The sequence below is a fragment of the Elgaria multicarinata genome, chromosome 1, assembly GCF_023053635.1.
Source record: "Elgaria multicarinata webbii isolate HBS135686 ecotype San Diego chromosome 1, rElgMul1.1.pri, whole genome shotgun sequence".
Taxonomy (NCBI): Eukaryota; Metazoa; Chordata; class Lepidosauria; order Squamata; family Anguidae; genus Elgaria; species Elgaria multicarinata.
In genome coordinates, this window is record NC_086171.1 from 136,030,513 (window position 1) to 136,050,457 (window position 19,945).

Below are 19,945 nucleotides of genomic sequence, written 5' to 3' on the forward strand. Positions count from 1 at the left end.
GAGGTGTATATCCTGTACTGATTAAATAATTTAGAGAATGCCTGGATTGAAACATTGAACTGGCTATAATAGCTCAAGAGTATGTTATCTTGCTAATAAAATAGTATAAGATATTTGAATACTATCTATGTACATCTTAAGTGTAACTCAGTCATTCATATTTCCCCCCTCCGCTCTATGCTTTTGCTCAGCACCTCGGCTTTCAGTTTCAATTTGTATATCCACCCTTCCTTATTTTCATTTTGTGTCATTTCTACTTTAGATTATAGACATGACTGTGTCTACTCACTAGGTCTATGCACAGTATTTAGCTCCTGTGTGTTCTTGATGAATATTAGTACAATGTGTAGGGTTTTTTTAAAAAAATCAGTGATTGAGTAGAATCGGTTGTTAGAAATAAGACAGATGTAGAATAACTTGATAGTCACTGGCTGGGATCCACATACATGAGTGCAAAACAGTTCCATACAAGGAAAATGTCGATTCCCTCTCATGGATGAAGGCTATCAGTAGGTATTAGTAATGATGGCTATAAATTACTTCAAGTATCCAAGGCAGCATGCCAGTTGCTGGGGTCATGACAGGGAAAGTGTGGCCAGATCTACACAAAGCAGGATATAACACTTTGAAAGTGGTTTGAAAATGGTATATAGAATGTGTCCTGGAACCCAACAGTTGTCAATACTGTTATAAACCATTATAAAACAGTAGTGTAGATCCTGCCTATGTGGTGCTCATGTTTTATTTGAGGGCTTCCAGGTTTGGCCCAAGACATTTTGCTTCCTGAGACGGAGCAGCAAATGGTACCACCTCCACTCCACCCGCCCAAAACAAGGTGCATAGTACCCAAGGCCAGCTATTTTGATACCTGAGGCAGAAAACCCGACAAGTACCTCTCCACCATCTCTAGGAGTAAAAATACAAGAATAAATTAATAAGTTAACAATTTGCTTACGAAGCCAAAAAAATCTGCTGCCCTAGGCAGCCACTTCACTCAGGGTAATGGTAGGGTCAGGCCTGTGAGCTTCCCCTGGGGATTTGGTTTAGCCATTGTGCAAACAGAATGGTGGACAAGTTAGGCCTTTGGTCTGATCCAGCAGATCTCTTCCTATGTGCTCTGCAACTGCATCCCCTTTGCCACATCATATGCCACAACTAAAGGATCTCTGATAATCCGCAGTGCGTTTTCAGGGGTGGCGAGGGCTTGCAATTGGAAGGGGGGTTGGAAATGCTTTGGTGTGTGCATGCACCGTATGTAGTTTTTTCAATAGCAGCCCTGTATGGTACAATCTTGTTTTCCAGACAGAGATTGGGGGTGGGGGTGGGGGTGGAGAGAGAAAGTCCTATGGTTGATCCCTGGTACTTCCAGTTAAAATGATCTTGTTAGGGTGGCCCTATGCCAAAGAAGAGGATGCTGATTTATATAACATTTGCATATGCTAATTTAATAATAATAATAATAATAATAATAATAATAAATTTATTTATTTATTACCTGCCTCTCCCTTTGGATCGAGGCGGGGAACAACATTAGTACAATACAGTATAAATCAGATACATAAAATTAATTAAAAGAGCATATAAAAACAACACAACATCAAAATAACAATCAACACATCTTAAAAATTCTTGGTTTAACGTTCATCTGAGTAAGCCTGCTGGAAAAGGCTAGTCTTTAAAGCTGCCTTAAATTCAGAGAGAGAGAGTTAAGTTGACAAGTCTCTTCTGACAGGCCATTCCAAAGTCTGGGGGCGACAGAAGAGAAGGTCGTCTGGGTAATACCTGTCAGCCTAGTTTTGGCTTACTGGAGTAAGTTCTCTCCAGAGGACCCGAGTGTGCGGGGCGGATTGTACGGGAGAAGGCCAATTCATGTGTATAGATGCAGTTAGAAATTATTATTTTTATCATTAAACAGAATACATCTCACCCTAGTATGGAAGGCAGTGACCAAGTGAGTTGTGTGCCTTGCTCAGTTTGCTGTCCAGGTGCTAACTGTTGCTTGGCAACTTCAGCGCTTCTCCTTTCTTATGATTCTTTATCTGTAAACCAGATTTAGACAGGACAGCCCTTCTAATTAACGCTGTGTTGAAAAATTCTTCCACATTCTTTTTTACCGCTCTCATTCAATTTAATAGAAAATAAATTGCTTTTGAAAAGAAGTTCAAAGGAGAAGAAAAGTTTGGAGAAATTCTCATGGGTTGGGTTCAGTGTTCTTGTGCTTACCTTATTGATGAGGTGGCCGAGGAATGTGTGCAACTGGTCCTCTCTCTCATTCTATAGTCATCTCTCTGGCTGTCCTGTAGCCTCTTTGACTTCCTGAACTTCAACTAAAGCCAGTGGAGAGCCAGTATGGTGTAGTGGTTAGAGTGTTGGACTGGGAGTTGGGAGATCCGGGTTCTAGTCCCCACTCAGCCATGGAAACCCTCTGGGTGACTTTGGGCCAGTCACAGAGTCTCAGCCCAGCCTACCTCACAGGGTTGTTGTGAGGATAAAATGGAGAGGAGGATTATGTATGCTGCCTTGGGTTCCTTGGAGGGGAAAAAAGGCGGGATATAAATGCAATAACAAATAAATAAATAAAGCCCAGGGGGAAGCCATTAAGAGGTAATTCTCTCCACCATTTTTGTGGTGTCCCCTTTCCCTCCCACAATGCCCTTGAATGAATTAGATATAGGTTATGGTGAAGGATGCAACATGGTGACCAGCCTGCCAACACATTTGCTGCTGTTACCATTTATGGTGGCAGCGCATGCACATGCGTGCACGCAAACACACACACAAACTTGAAGGGGAGGAAAGAAGCTCTGCCACAACCACTGCTAATGCTGAGTGCCACCTCCAGGGAACTCTCTGAAAATTTCTCCTCCCCGTGGAGAAATTTGGTGGAGCATTTCAAGAGGCCATTTGCGCACAGCTCAAGTAGACAACTGACCTCTGTAAAAGAGGACACACAGCCACCCTAGCACAGCTTTTTGAAAAACTTTCATAACTGAGATCTAGCAGAGGTACTCCCAAGTGTTGGGCAGAACAGTGACCGGACCCATCAGAGGGCAGCTTTTGTGCGTTCATTGATCCAGATATAGCCATAGGAAAAGGGTGCTGCACATGATTGTATTGCACAAAATAATTTGATGGCAATGTGTATCCAGAACCAAAAGTGAATAGCTGACTGTCTTACTTCTGTCCCAAACCTCCTCAAAACATCCACCATTTCTGTGAAGTCTTTGGCACACAATTCATTCCCATGCCTCTCTGCAGTCCAGCTTGCTACTCCTGAGCTTAACCATGTGTAATGGAAAGAATCGAATATTGCTTTCCTGTTTACCCTGTCCTCCACTTCCCTCTCCTTCTATTGTTTCCTCTGTGCTACATTTTAGATTTTAAACTCCTTGGGCCAAGGACCTGATCTCTTATGTACACCCCCATGTACATAGATTCATAGTATTAGGCAGAACTGGCTTACTTCCACACCAGTTCCTTCTTTCATTTGACTGTGCACAGTGACATTCTCCACTGGATTATAGGAACTTTTCGCTTCTTCATATTATGAGATCCACTGTGGTTTGGTGAGCTTGGAATAACCTCTTCTATGGGTGGAAAGCTCCTACCTCATGTGCAGTCCCTCCAGGATTAACTATTTATATATTTATTGCATTTTTATACCGCCCGATAGCCGAAGCTTCCTGGGTGGTTCATAAAAATTAAAACCATTCAAGATATAAAACACAGTATAAAAACATAATATAAAATACAATATAAAAGCACAACAAAGATAAAATCAGCAGCAGTGAAGAAATACAAATTTAAAATACAAATTTTAAACAGCAAAGTTAAAATTAAATTTACAAACTGTTAAAATGCTGAGAGAATAAAAAGGTCTTCACCTGGCGTCTGAAAGAATATAGTGTAGGTGCCAGGCGAACCGCCTTAGAGAGCTCATTCCACAGCCGAGAAGGCCCTCCTCCTAGTAGCCACCTGCCTCACTTCCTTTGGCAGGGGCTCAGGATTAACACTTACATAAAAAAAATCAATTCTCTAAAAATATTTTCCAGTGGATTTTCCCATGAACAAATATTTTAAAACAGTGTGTCTACAGCTGCAGCCCTTTACACATTTTCCTGGGAGTAAGATCCAATAAATTCAATGGGGTTTACTTCTAAGTAGACACATAAACAATTGGGATGCACTGCACAGGTTTCAATTTAGTCAGCAACAATTCCATGCATTTCTTTTACAGCTTCATGAGATAGGTGAGATAAGTGAAGGACTAACCTGGGTTATGTTTTGTCTACAATAGTGTATGTTTTGCATACATATTCATATTTAACATTTGTATTTATAATGATTGTATATGGCATTTAAGCCTTCCCATTTTCTGCAGACATTCCATAGATTCTACCGAAACACTGTCAGTTTAATTTCAAAGCATGCTGAATGAGCTATTCAAAATAAAAAGTTAGATTTCCATTATTTATTAATTAATTAAAACAAAACACCCCCATGTATACCATTTGGAACGCTCTGCTGGTCCCTGTACTGACTTTATGTAGCATACTGCCACCTGGTGGTCTGCATTAAAACTAAAGTAAAAAATGGAAAATATGACTACATCCTAAGAATTCAACAGTACATTACTGTCTGATGGACTGCAGTCTTCAGTTGTCACCACTTGCCTTCTGCACAAGCAGATGTTTCTGATAGCTGCTCCAATTTCTGAACTAGTTTTCACCTCATTTAAAAACACAATTGTGCTGAGGAATGTAATATTAAAAGTTGGGATACTAATCCTCCCAGCAAAATATTTTTTTAATACTCAATCATCTGGCAAATATTGGAATATTGTATGTTTTGCATTTGTTATGTAGGTTGTGCCGATAAATAATGGAGTGGGTATTACACAGTTCTGTAGTTATCGTAAAGGAAGGGGCCACAAAATACTAGTGTTTGACTTGACTAATGGCAGCTATCTTTGTAAGATGAAGGGCATCTTTTGATGTTTGAATTGAATTGGAATGAATTATGATGATTGAAGAGGTCAGCTCTGGATTAGCAAGACCAGCAATAGACATTCCAAGTTACATCCAATGTTAGCACTACTTAGAGTAGATCCATTGAAATGAATGGGATTTTATTTAGACTAACATTGGACAGAATCCTACATCTGTAATATTCTGTGCCTAATTTGAAACTGAGTTTGTCTTACTATACTTACATTTGTTCGAAAGTTGTAACAATTTTTAATCCCAGTTCTGTGGTAGCCCATGACATAGCTTGGAATAGTGGTATCACTTAAGTGCAATGACATATAGCTTCTACTCATTAAGTTCTAAAACTGGATTCACCAATGGATGTAGCTACTTCCGATGGATGTAGCATCAAACGCTGGCCCGGTGTGCAGCTGCTGTGAAAAAGGCAAATTCCATGTTGGGCATAATTAGGAAAAGAATCAAAAATAAAACGCCCAAGTCATACTCCGCTGATACAAATCTCTGGTGCAACCACACTTGGGATAGTTCTGCTTGTCACACCTCAAAAGGGTTATTGTAGAGCTGGAAAATGTGCAACCGAAGTAATTAAGGGGCTGGAACACTGGAACAACTTATCAAGGAGAAAAGGTTACAATGTTGGGAATATTTAAATTAAAATAAATAAATAAATAAGGGTGTACATGATAGAGATGCATAAGATTATACATACTGTGGAGAAAGTGGATAATACTTGTAATTCTAGAACCCATGAAGCTGATTGGTGGGAAATTCAGGACAGATAAAAGGAAGTCCTTCACACAATATATAGTTAAACTATGGAACTCACTAGCACAAGATGTAGTGATGGCCACCAATTCGGATAGCTTTAAAAGGGGATTAGACAAATTAATAGAGGATAAGTCTGTCAATGGCTATTAGTCATAGTGGCTAGATATTACCTCCAGTATCAAGGACAGTATGCCTCTGTATGCCATTTTGCTAGGAGGGTATTGTTGCACTCATGTCCTGCTTGTGGGATTCCTATGGACATTTGGTTGGCCAATGTGTAAACATAATGCTTGACTAGATGAACTCTTGGTCTGGTCCAGCATGGTTCTTCTCATGTCCTTCTCATGCCTTGTACCTCAGTCCTTCCCCACTTTTGTATCACCTTGCTGTTTTTTCAAAGATGCTGCTTTTTCAAAAAGGGTTTTCTGGCTACTCTTAAAAGTAGCAACTCTTAGTATGCTAGAAATCCAACATTCCCTGTTTCTTGATTTAAATTCCAGTCAAAAATATCCATTTAAAACTGTTAAAGCAATGAGCACAATAGTTTCAGGAACTCAAAGTCTTCTGTGAGAATCTCCTACGCTACCCTCACTTAAGAAAGATGTGTTCACTTGGTAATGTGGGTATCTGTTTTAAGTTTTTTTGGTTTTGTTTTAAAAGGTTTACTCATCTGGAGTAGGAAGGAGTGAAAGGTCTCCAAATGATTATTGGCAGTAGCGAAGGTTAATACTTGTTACAATTATTTATTTCAGTAGCTTAAACAAGGATGAATTTGTTTCATGCTTATTTTCCTGTTCCAAACATTCAAAAGCTTTTGCTCTCAGAAGGAGCCTTATGGTCTCAATTATCCCTACTAAATGAAGTAGGAAGAAAGAAGTATTTTTAATAGCAGAAGTGTGTTCAGTGTTTTAGAGCAGTATTTAACTTTTCAAATAGCATTTTCAAATAGGAAAAGGAAATATAGGGGAAAACAATGCTTTTTTGTGGTGAAGCCTTAGTTACGGGTTGGGATATTCTTTATTCAAGATTGAATATATCCAGATTTTTTATTTTTTTTAAAAAAAAAAAGTCCATGGGATTTTTATGTTCACCTACATTTTGTAGCACTTCATTACTTTGCTAGTAACTTAATACCTACAGTAAACTCCATTAAGAACAGCTACTTTCTAGAGAACAATAATCTGCAAAGCTCTTACAAAGAGCAGTACAAAATTAAACATTATACAAACATAATGTGGATACGCCTACTTCACATAATTCTATTCGCAGCACATTTCAGTGAAAAACGTTAAGCTTGCTTTCTGTCTCATCTTCACTTTCTAACCCTCTGTTTTCCTCTGGAGAGGTGTGGTCCTCATCTGTTTTGGTTCCTTTAGATTTTCTTTTTCTTCTGTAAGGGTCCACAGTATTATTCCTTCCTTTCTCCTCCAAAGGTGAACTACTGGAATGATCTCTGTTTTCCAAAGCAAACTGTAGAGAGGTATAAAATCTAAAAAATAAAATAAAAGAAGATACATGAATTTACATTTGTTCAAAGTTTGCAAGACATTTATATATTTAATTTGCTGGGCTCTTATAATCTAGCAGCTACAATTTTGGAACACAAGCTACAGAATGAACTACTGAAACACCATGGCTGAATCTTGATATCAGTATTACATGAGTGTATATCTATAGACTTTTCAACTGATTTCATTCCAGCAAGTTAGACTGAGGGAAATGAGAGGAGGAGGCAGGGCCATTTCACTAGCCCTGCTGAAAGAATTCATTTTATTTATTTATTTATTATTACATTTTTATACCGCCCAATAGCCGAAGCTCTCTGGGCGTTTCTTCCTCTTTCCTTGTCTGTCGTGTCTTTTTAAATTGTAAGCATGCAGGCAGCAATATCCTTGTTTTACTGATTATACACTTTGGGAGTCTAAATAAAACTGTATGCTTTGGTCACTTTCATTAATAGAGACAATTTTCAACATTTGGGTATTAAACACTGACATCTCAGTGAGTCAGTTTCAGTTTACTATCTGTAGCTTACCATATGTAGCTCCTCTACATATTTTTCATTCTTCTGCATGTAATATTTAACCTCCAGGATGGATATATATTTATACCATTCGTTAACAAACCTGTCAATTCTCCTCCTGTTTTCTTCCATCTTCTGATTGGCAACTTGAACCACAAAGTCAACATATTCTTCATTGACCATCAATTTTCCTTTCTGGCTTAGTGGAACCTCTAAGCAATGGGTACTCCGGACAGCCTAGAGTAATACAAAAGCAAATATTACCAGTTAGTACTGAGTTTGGGGTGTCAACAACCATACAGGGCAGTCAAATTCATTAAAGAAAACATAACAATGGGAAGCACTAAATATTACTGCTGTAATGCACAAAGCCATCATTCTTGAATAACTATTGAATATTTCACATCGCTTTTAAACAAACACACAGTCACATATTTGGTGGCTGCTATGTGGCTCACCTCTAGGAATAGCTGGAGTGGCTGCTGCACTCACGGCTTGATCAAAATCAACATGAATAGGAGATTGATTCAACTGGCTAATTAAAAATACTTTTCTGTAACTTGTCACTCCCATATGCTTTGCTTGGGTTTTTTCTCTCTCCCTATTTAGTGTTATAGCCCAAATATTCTACTGGGTAATGTACCCATGATAACCTTGACGCCTGTGATACTGGTGACTCAAAGAAGTGCCCCTGCCATCATTAGCCCTGTGGTGGCTATGCATGCACTAGCCATATGGAGGTTTGTTCAAACCAGTGCTGTCTCTGTGTAATTCAAACCAGACAGTGAGTTCAGAAGCAACTGTACACACTCCCAATGGCAAAGTAGAAAACCAGAATGTACCATCATAATTTTTCCTTTTCGGCCAACAGTTATACCAGAGTTCCTGAACCCAGCTTCTATTGCCACCACGTGCTGTAAAGGTAACAGAAAACAGCTATTGTAAGCTACACACTTCATCTAGTCAATATGGCAAGCTAAGCAGTTACTTAGAAAAATCTGCAACAGTGAAACTAATATCAAGTAGTGATCTATATTGTAAATGCTTTCAGGAATATCACTGATCACTGCAAATTACTCATTGTGTTATACCTGAATGTAAAGAGTTGGTTCTACCTTATGTTATTTCATACTCTCACAGCAGAAGGAAGTACTTTGAATAACAAAGTATTGACATCTGGTATTGACATTTAAAGCCCTAAATGGCTTGGGGCCAGGCTATCTGAAGGAACGCCTCCTCCCATATGTACCTGCCCAGACCCTAAGGTCATCGTCAGGGGTCCTTCTCCATAGGCTCCAGCCAAAGGAAGTGAGGCAGGTGGCTACCAGGAGGAGGGCCTTATCTGCTGTGGCATCCCGGCTGTGGAATGAGCTCCCTAAGGAGGTTCGCTTGGCACCTACATTATATGCTTTTAGACACCAGGTGAAGACCTTTTTATTCTCCCAGCATTTTAACAGTCTATAAATTAATTTTAACTTGCTGTTTTAAATTTGTTTTTTAAATTTATATTTTTGCATTGCTGCTGTTTTTATCTTGGTTGTACTTTTATATTGTATTTTATATTATAGTTTTATACTGTCGTTTTATACTTGAATTGTCTTAATTTTGTAACCGCCCAGAGAGCTATTGGGCGGTACTGGCTATTGGCTATTGGCTATTGGGCGGTATAGAAATGCAATAAATAAATAAAGAACATGGATCTACACAATGTTTATAATTTAAATACAATAGCAATGTGTTGAATTACGATGTGAAAATCTATTTCTGAATCAGAAAAATTAGACATACTACAGGCAACAATTAAGCAAGTTTGTTAGGTGCATGAAACATCCTGCACCTTTTCATCTTAAGCAGCAGACCCAGAGCACCATGCTAAATGCTCATTCCAAAGGGAGCTGGAGCTTTAAAACAGCTTGTAATATGACATGGATAGAGCTAGGGAGAAAGAAAGAAAGAAAGAAATCTTTCCTAAGAAGCACTACTCTGGACTGAGATCGTATTATATATAGCCCAGCAAAGATATCACTTTGTTGCTGATGTGATCTGAAGTAAGGAAAAGGAGCTTGCAATAGCTCATGAAAGATACATGGTCACAGTCCTAATGAGCTAAGGTCTAGCTATTGAAAGGTACTAGCTACCAAACAACCAACGGCTGAAAGAAAACTACCAGATATACCAGACTGTGTTTGTTTCTGAAATTCTCATTCCACCGCCAGTGGGAGCTTTGCCATTCGTTTTACCCAAACCATAATTTCACTTATGAACATCACATCTGTAGAAATAATAAAAATTCCATTTTTTCCATCGTCATATTTTCACAGTCCCAGTTATTAAATATGCAATGCTTCAGGGAATGTGCTTATGGTGTGAAAACCTAGTCAAGAGCCAACTGTTACTCATGTAGTAAGTATGGAGTTTAAGTACAACAATACTTTACCAGAAGTTGTGCATCTTGCAGCTCTTGACACTGCACATGAAGTACAAATGGTTCAAATTTGAACACGGCATCATCCGTAGCTCTCTGCAGGGCTGTAAGCTAGAAGAATCACAATATGTTAATAGCAATGCTACATCTGTGAACAAACAATAAAAAACCCGCAGACTATTTAGCATCTAAACACACTGTACAACAGAAGCCGATTTAGCCTACTAATTAAAAAATACATTTCTACAACTTGTAATACCATAATGCTCGGCTTGGTTCATTCACTTCAGTGTAACAATCTATTGGGATTTGACTTTTGAAAGGCTGTGCACAGATGATAGCATTTGAGAGAGCTGGAGGCTGTACTGTGTAACAGTGATTGTCTAAGATACGCACATTTATTTGTAAAGTCTCACCAAAAGCCTCTGATCAAACTAGTTTTGCAGTTTCCTGGAGTAGTTCAATTGATGCTTTTAAAAATACTGGAACTGATTCTAGCAGCAAAGCCAGGGTGGCTGCAACAGACATGTATATTTTGATGTGACTATACAGGCACCTTTTGGATAATCCAATAAATAACAGTGCTTCCCCTCAGGGCTTTAAAGCATTTTTATTAAAATAAATAAAATAAGGATCTTATCTACATATTGAATATACAAATGTTAAAAATTGGGTGAAGGGGGATAGTACAAGGCAATCTTTTCTTCTCACTCAAGAACATTTTCTTTCTCCCCTCCCCCTGCCCAGCAGAGTCCTTGAAAGTGAAACTGATTACCATAAAGGCCTCATGAAATATTAACCAGTCAATTTCACTACTGCAAGGGCTTGTATGGGATATGCAAAAGGGTCTCCAATTAGAACTGATCTCCCCACCTCCCTTCAGCAGGGAGTCCATCCCATAGCCCAGCTTTTATTGTTATTAAACTGCCAATGCTGAACTATGGCTAGCGCAATACTAGCATTAAGTGGAAATTTGTACTCTGCAGACATTTTTGCCTAGATGCAGGTCATAGTTCTCTCCGCAATATACTGAGCCAGACCATTGGTCCATCTTGCCCAGTACTAGCAAAATACTGGCAGCAGCTCCCCAGGGTTTCAGGCAGGAGTTTTTCCAGGCTTACCTGGAGATGCTGGGGGTTGAACCTGGGACCTTCTGCATGCAAAGCAGGTGCTCTACCACTGAGCTACGCCACCCACAATGGCTGACAAAGACTAGCAGCTAATGTCAATAGGGCTTGGCCCCAGGACCTTTTGTGTGTTTTACCATTGAGCTATGGCCCCTCCAAAATTTAAACATTGTTTCATCTATAATTATGAACCAAGAATAGTACTTAATCTGTAGCAGACCATACCGACTCCTTATTCCTTTTGGAAGGCTTTTCTTTTAGCACAGCAACGTTTTGAGTGAGTGTTCCCATTCCAAAACAAGCATTAAAATATTAAATGGGGAAAAAAGCTGCACCAACCAACAGTCAAGGCTGGACATGTTACTCTAATACCATCCCATAAACATCAAAAAGTGACCCTCAGATGCCACAAACTCAAAAACCGAAAAGATGACAAAAAGACTAGCCCCTATGCTCCTTATTACTGCCTTATGTAACTAAACAACTTCCACCAGCTATCTTAAATATCCTATTTAAGTGGGAGGTGGAGAGTGAAGGGGTGGAAGATGTACCACTTCCAAATCCTTGATGGCTCACACCAGCCAGGGCAGGAAATGCTTGGCTGGTTTCTGGCCATTCCCCCCACCCCACCCCACTCAACCCATTGAAACCAGTGGGAGGGCATTTCACTCTCATCTCTAAACCAGTTCTATCCTTAACCACTTACAACTGCAAAAACAGAATAGGTTAAAGGAAAATTATGTATACCCTAAAATATAACAAGATTTTAATGTAAATCTAATATCTCAACATCTGGTTTTTGAAGGAATTTCACTAGTGAAATCAAAAACCAGATGGTAGGATATTAGCTTCAGGTTGGTATAGTTATTGGGTTCAATCCTGGGAAAAGCTGAGGAAACAAAGTATCTGAGGCTGCCCTGTTACTGCCGCCACCTCGCAACACCCTAATCGAGCCTAAACTACCAGCTGTTTTCCTACCCTATGGGGCTTTCCATGGCCTCCCTGCTGGTGGAGGGATTTCTCTGCTGTATCCTAATTCTTCTGAGTTGGCCTATGGCTGAGCTTAGGATTGCTCTCTTATTCAGCAACACTATTTAATATTTATTTATTGCATTTCTATACTGCCCAATAGCCGAAGCTTTCTGGGCTGTTCACAAAAGCATTCACCACAATCCTAAACTAGCTTCAATTTACAAGAAAGTAAAACCCACGGAATCCAGTGGGACCTACTTTTCAGAAAGCATGCTTATGAGGCACAGCCAAAGTACTTTAAGAAATGACTAACAAAAATAGCTTCTGATTTGGCAATTTCCCTAAGAAAAAAAGAATATTGTGCATTGGCAAAGTGAAAGGAATGAATATATTCAATTAAAAACTATTAAACAGTAAGCAAATTCTAACTATCTGTAAGGTGTAAATACTAGGGATGTGCTCCGCTTCTAATCGGACCAGAGAAGCAGGAGCGGAGCGGGGGGCTTCGCCTGCCCTTAAGGCGGAGGCGAAGAGGATTGGGGGACCGGTGGAGCATGGCGAAGAGGATCGAGGTGAAGGCGGATCCTTCGCCTCGATCCGGAGCTCCGCTGGAAAGGTAAGTGGGGTTTACCGGGCCCTGCCACTGTCACTGTCGCCCATGCGGTGACGGCGGCAGGGCCCGGTAACCCCCCCCCGCCCTCCTCTCCCTTACCTGCCTCCGTCCGTGGTCCGTCAGCGTCTTCAATTGAGCCCGCGGTTCCACCAGGAAGTCTGGGCCGCTTGCGGCCCAGACTTCCTGGTGGAACCGCGGGCTCAATTGAAGACGGCGACGGACCACGGACGGAGGCAGGTAAGGTCCCCCTCTCCCTTGGTCCTTTACCGGGCTCTGCCGCTGGGACTGCCTTGAGTCTTGGCGTGCGTATGTATCCCTGGACAAGCTATCATGGTGGCGAGTTTGAGGTTTCTAAAGTGCAAATTGACGGAGCTATGGAAAGGGGTGTGAATGGGGGGCCCGTTTTTCATAAATTCCCCAAAAATCAGGGGATGATGGGACTGCCTTGAGTCTCGGCGTGCGTGTGCACCCCTGGATAAGCTTTCATGGTGGCGAGTTTGAGATTTTTAACGTGCAAATTGACGGAGCTATGGAAAGGGGTGTGAATGGGGTACCCGGTTTTCATAAATTCCCCAAAAATCAGGGGATGATGGGACTGCCTTGAGTCTTGGCGTGCGTATGTATCCCTGGATAAGCTTTCATGGTGGCGAGTTTGAGATTTTTAACGTGCAAATTGACGGAGCTATGGAAAGGGGTGTGAATGGGGTGCCCGGTTTTCATAAATTCCCCAAAAATCAGGGGATGATGGGACTGCCTTGAGTCTCGGCGTGCGTGTGCACCCCTGGATAAGCTTTCATGGTGGCGAGTTTGAGATTTTTAGCGTGCAAATTGACGGAGCTATGGAAAGGGGTGTGAATGGGGTGCCCGGTTTTCATAAATTCCCCAAAAATCAGGGGATGATGGGACTGCCTTGAGTCTTGGTGTGCGTGTGTATACCTCCATGAGGTGTCATGCTGCCAAACTTGAGGTTTCTAACTTTAACAGAAAAAAAGTTGTATACTTTTTTAGCTTAATGCAAGCCTATGGGGGGGGGGAAACGGAGCTCCGATCCGGATCCGGAGCTCCGAGCGGAGCGGAGTGGACATAGGCGGAGTGGGGGCGGGGCGGGGCGGCCCGATCCGCAAATTGCGGATCTGGAAGTGAAGCGGAGCGGGGGGTCCGTGCACACCCATAGTAAATACTGCTTTCTTTAAAATATCATGAAAATTTTTCATACAGTATCATCTTTTTCAACCTAATGGTTGCAAGTCTCCAAGCAAATCTGAAACACCATACATTCAAGTGAGGTACCTCAAATCTCTCCACTTGGATAGGCTAACCCCCAATACCAGTTGGTCTTATTCAATACTTTAAAACACATACATAAACATACACACACACACCCTAAAGTTACTTATTAGGTGCCCTGGGATACAATATTCTTTCTCCATTTTCTTTATTAAGGGCTAATGCCTTAGTGGGATTCTTTAACCACCAATCCATGAAATTCCATACTAGCCTCTTAAAATAAATATAAGAAAACTAAGATTTGTTAGCCTATGTTCCTTAATATTTACTCCAGACAAAATACTCTTATGCCAGTGTATTTGGAAATTTACTTAATTACAGACTCTCAAGTTACTTGTGGTATATGGTTCTTTGCCATGCACAGATAAGTCTAACTATGAAAATAAAGGGAAAGGATTAATTCCTCATCCTGGGGACATGCCCCAAATACTACGATTTATTTATTTATTTCATTTGTACCACGTTCTACCAAAAACTGGCTCTCAAGGTAATCATACACTTATTATCAGCATCCTAAAGCACTGATATATATGGGGATGGCAAACTCCAGGTGCAGGAAGAGCTTTCAGATGTTGAGATTTTAGATTTACATTAAAATTTTGTTATATTTTAAGGTATACATATTTTCCACCACAGTAGTGGCAACAGAAGAAGTGACCAGCTTCAACAAACAATTCAGTTTAAAAAGCACTTGGATATCAGATCTGCTATGGCAAATACTGCTCTGGCTGTTCTCCTTCCACACGCTGATAGGTTCTCTTTGGCTTGAGGCCGAAGCCTACAGGGACTTACGAATCACGTTTCTTCAAAATCTGGTTTTGAAATACGTATTGTGATTGAAGGACATTGTTACCTTATAGCTTCTAGATCACTAATTTCCTGCAAGAGGCTCAACTTTAATATTAAAATACTGAAAGTAATTTCCTATTATATCTTCAAAATGTACACCACAGCCCTTCTTCTGTGAAAGCCAACTGCCAAAATCCCAGTGGGTGTGGGATCAGCCTCCCAATCAATAAATATGAAAGCATACCTTCTGGAACTGTAATTATATATTGCTGAGGTTAACTAAGTCCTTTTTCAGATCTCAGAAATATTTATTTTTCATTAAAGCATAATAACAGAGAGTTTTGCCATGTGGTCTTTTGATTATGGACAGGGGTGTCAGAGAAAGGTTTTTTTAAAAATATATAAATGAATATAGTTACCTGTGGCTACAAACTTCCTTTCAGAGGCTGAATCAGATCTGCAGGTGTGGACTATATACACTGATCTACAAGAACTGGGTTCTTCAGAAATCCTGTCTAAGGGTACAGTCCTATGGGTTGCGCCCTCGCGAGAGGGAAGCCTCTGAACTTGGAGGCTTCCAGATATCCAATGCCCTACTGGGCTGAAACTGACAAGGCAAGAGGAGTCCTGGAACAGATCACTGCATTTTTCTACAGACACTTCACAAGGGAAGGGAAAGAGACTGGATGAGGCTCAGAATAACTTGCATCCTGGCCTCTCTGATCTCCCTTTCCTGCCTACCGACCCCTTTCCCCCTCTAAGGTTGATTTTCTGACCTCAAAGGCCAGCCAGCATGGTTCTCTCTGCACCGGCTGGAAGGGATACAGGGGAGTGAGGTTGGGTCTCTGACCCCCTTTTCAAGGCCGGAACGCTGTCTCCAACCCTGGAAGGGAGATTATCAGTATCCTATGCCCCCCACCCCCCGAGACAATGTCTAGGGTTTCCTCTGTCAGGTAGAACTTATATTCATATGACAGCATAACGGCTATGAACATTATTCATAGCAAGTTACAGTGACTCAAACTTGCCAACACAAGCATCAATATAAAATGTGTTTTCCTATCTGTGAACAAAAGGTAACCCACCCACCCCATTTCATTCAAAGAATTCAAAGGGAACTTCAACTTACACCACATTTATAGTGCAACTCTTAGAAGAAGATATACAAAGATAATGAAATCAAATGCTTTGTCTTGTTAAAAAAATGCACTCCTCTTTTTTTTTTTAACTGACACTGTATGAAACTTATTAATGGATGTAGATTGGTTAAAAGCTGTCTCATACTTTCACTGCAAAAGCTCTAATAGCCAGATATGAAAGAATCTACAGCAATTACATTAAATTTTCTGGCATCTTTTCCTTATAACCAACCTGAGTCTGCCCTCACCTGGTAGAAACTGGAAGCTGCTACAATTTCTTGTCGACTAAGCCTCCAAAAGACATACCTATAAATGAAGTGATTTTTCAATTCCTTTCAGCAGCATGCTACTCTCAGTTCAGTAAAATTTCTCTCACAACTGTGGCTTTAAAATAAATCTAACTCTGTCGTTAGAAATCACAGTAAAAAAGTTTTAAATCAACAGCATCATATCACTCCACAAATATCTTCAGCTCTGTAGATAAGATGGTACTAGACAGAATCAACAGGTTAAAAATTGATGGTGGAGAGACAGCTCTCTTCAAATAAGCAACAGGAGGCTGGTAGTGAAAAATGGACCATATTAACACCATAATTTCTGAGTCTGATACTATACAAATGAAACAAACAAGCATTTTTGAAGCATGTGCAAAGAATAATTCACATTGGGTCTTACCACATCTTGTATTGTACAGTTCTGATGGGTCACCATGAGCCAGTTACAATTTTGCTTCTGTATCTCAAAGCTGGTAGTAGCCTAGCGAGAGGAAAAATCGTTTCACAAATCTGCAGATATGGGAACCAATTCAGAATGTTTCCTATATTCACTTTCCTATATATAAGCATTGGGCTGTCTTACCACGTTAAAGCATAGGAAGAGGAGGAGTGGTATAGTGTGTTGGAGCAAATGAGTCAGTGTAAAGAGGCTAGGGCATATTGGGTAGCTTTGAGAAAACACCAGATGTTAACCCCCATAATCCCTGACCATTGGCTATGCTGGTTGAGGATGATGGGAGTAGTAGTCCAAAACATCTGGAGGCACCAAGCTGCCTACCCCTGAAGGAGAAACAGTCTGAAGCCATTCTTTGTGGAATCTGCCACTTTGGTCTCAGGCAGAAGAAACCTGATGTGGGCTGACTGGCGAGCTGTCTGTCAAAATCTGAAAGGGCAGATTTTTCCACGTAGGGCGGAAGACATTTGGAGATGGGACAGAATCTAGCGGCAGAAAATTGATCAGAAGAACTGGCAGCTTCTCTGGGGTCCTGCTGTCCAATCAATCCCACTCATGTTTACTCAGAAGCAAGCCCCACTTAAGAGGATTTACTCCCAAGTAGGAGTGCAGCCTGAATCAGCGAGAGGGACCAAGGATTACTTCACGGTAGACTCCAGAGTGCTTTCTTTACAGGCTACAGATCTACAAGAGTACCAGATGCAGGGGCCGCCTTAAACCTCGATGCCCTCCTGAAGCGTTGGACTACAACTCCCATCAGTCCCAGCCATCTATGCTGGCTGGGGACATTAGGAGTTGTAGCCCAGGAGATCAAAGGGCACTAGTCTCAAACCATTGGACTGGGGCAGCAGCGCGGACATGAGTTCGGCTTCGGGTCCTAAGGGAGAGGGGAAGGGAATCCCCGCTGCCCTGCCGGGTGGAATCGCAACCAAGGCCGAAGCTGGGCGTACCTCGGCGGCGGGAGGCAGGGGCGGCTGCTCCAAGACCACCACGCGGCCCGAGCACGAGCTGGTGGTGCAGAAGCTGTCGTGGCCATTGAGAAGGCGCACAATCCCCTCGATGGGCTCGTCCACGCTGCCCTTCCGGCTCCCGTCCGCGCGCGACAGCCGTTGCTCTTTCCAGCGCTTGAAGTCAGCCATCGGCGCCGGCTTTTCCCCGCCCCCCATAGATCCTACACAGCACTAATGGCAGCCCGCAATCCGACTGCTGTGTGGGCGCCGCCATCTTAGTCCAACGGCAACGCGCCTGGGACAAACTAGGCAGCCCTAACGCTTCTTATGTACGCATGCACAGCCGGAAACAACGCCCCCACGCCCTCCCCACACATACACTGAATCCTACAGAACTTACTCTGAAATTAGTCCGCATAGGAGTGCAACGTTACATCTCGATCCTATGCGGGTCTCCTCGGGAATAAAGTCCTACTGAGTTCAACGGGACTTCCTCCTGCTTGAGTATGTAAAGAGGACCGCAGGCCCAGGTTGTAGCCAGTGTTAGTTCTACTTGGAGTAGACCCATTGAAATGAATGGAATTTACGTTAGACTGGTTTAAAAAACCCATTCCCTACCAGCCTCCTGGCTTGGCCAAGTGCGATGGTAAACACAGAACAGGTGGCAAGATAAGTGTAGGCAGCACGATTGATGTTTGACCCGTGCGTATTTGTGCTCCTAGCTTCCTATCTGGCCAAATAGGTGTTGTAAGGTAGAGGAAGCCTTAAAATACTATCCACCTGATTCCAATCAAAATGAATTGACTACTCTTTAAGCCCAGTCCCATGCGTGCTTTGTCCTGGTGTTTTTTTCCATCCATTTTGCATGGACTCTAGCTTCAGTGGTTCTTAGTACATGCTCTCAGTTGCTCCATAACTTAGCTCTAATTTTGAAAGCACGCTCCTTAGCTGAATCCAGGTGAAGTCTTGACATAAATGAAGTTAAGGGGAGGAAGGTACAATGAGAGCTTGTGCATAACGAGGAGGTCGAGGAGAGTTGCACAAAACTAAACATTGTTTTTATGAAGAATTGCTGGAGGATGGAAGGAGGAAGAGGGATTGTTATATATGTAGGGGGACTGTAGGTGGTAAGTGGTGAAAGATAAGAAAATCATTCTGCATATGCTCAGAAGCACTCTATATTTAACAACATGTCCTTCTAAAATTTTGCTGGTTTCTTACTTAAGGACACCTCTAGTCTGTAATTTGTAGAACAATGGTCCACAGGGTACATAGGGAGATAAGTATGCCCTCTTTTGGAGACCCTCAAAATATGAAGACTACCCTTGCACACAAAAAATCCTGTGGCAATCGTTCTGCAATTTGGCAGACATGATCCCTTCTGATGGGGCAACAAACTGAAATTTCCATCCCATTTTTTCAAGGAATAAAGTTATTGGCAGTTCCCTTTAAAAGAAAATCAAAATATAAAAGCATGTAGCACAAAAACACACACACCACTGCACCTATTTTTCTGATATTGGACAGTTGTAATCCCCTTGTAAGGGGCTACTATGCCTGCAATGATCATCCAATTCTGACCAAGAGTGACTGATTATTTTTTAAAAAAATCTCATGATAATCAACATGAAGCACAAAGCCTCGGTTATCCAAACCTTGACTGGAGTTTGGTACTGAGCTGAAGTTGACCAAGCAGGATGTTTTCTAAACTGAAGGATACACACACACACAAGGTGTGCACTGACCTGCTCTTCAACACACATGCACCACATGCAAATATGTGTTATGGGCCTGTGCACAGGATCTTTTAAGAACCTCCCAATATCCCTTTTTGACCACTTGTTGGGGGGGGGGGGGGAACTAGACTGGATGGAACGCCCTTGAATTGGATCCCACAGGAACGAGATTTTTTAGGTCTGATGATGTGCAAAATCAGAGGGGAGTTTTCCAGGGATTATTTCAGGCAGAGAGAGGATGCAGAATCTGAAGAATAGAGGCAAGCAGTGTGATCATAAGCATATTTGCTCAGAAGGAAATCCCACTGTGCTCCCACATAAGTGTACAGAGTATTGTGGCTCAAGACTGCATTCTAACAATGAATACCAAACAGGGAGAAATCTCCACTGAACTTGGGG

General features: G+C 41.5%; 1 protein-coding gene across 1 annotated transcript; it reads right to left on the reverse strand.

The window, feature by feature from the left end:
- Window positions 1-6,821: 6,821 nt before the first annotated feature.
- TYW3 (tRNA-yW synthesizing protein 3 homolog) lies at window positions 6,822-18,003 on the reverse strand. Its single transcript, XM_063137418.1, has 6 exons — window positions 17,811-18,003; window positions 16,807-16,887; window positions 10,217-10,315; window positions 8,622-8,693; window positions 7,883-8,016; window positions 6,822-7,245 (listed from the first exon to the last, which is right to left on the reverse strand). The coding sequence occupies exons 1-6, from the start codon at window positions 17,997-17,999 to the stop codon at window positions 7,032-7,034; spliced, it is 789 nt and encodes a 262-aa protein (XP_062993488.1). The 5' UTR covers window positions 18,000-18,003; the 3' UTR covers window positions 6,822-7,031.
- Between the last annotated feature and the right edge of the window lie 1,942 nt (window positions 18,004-19,945).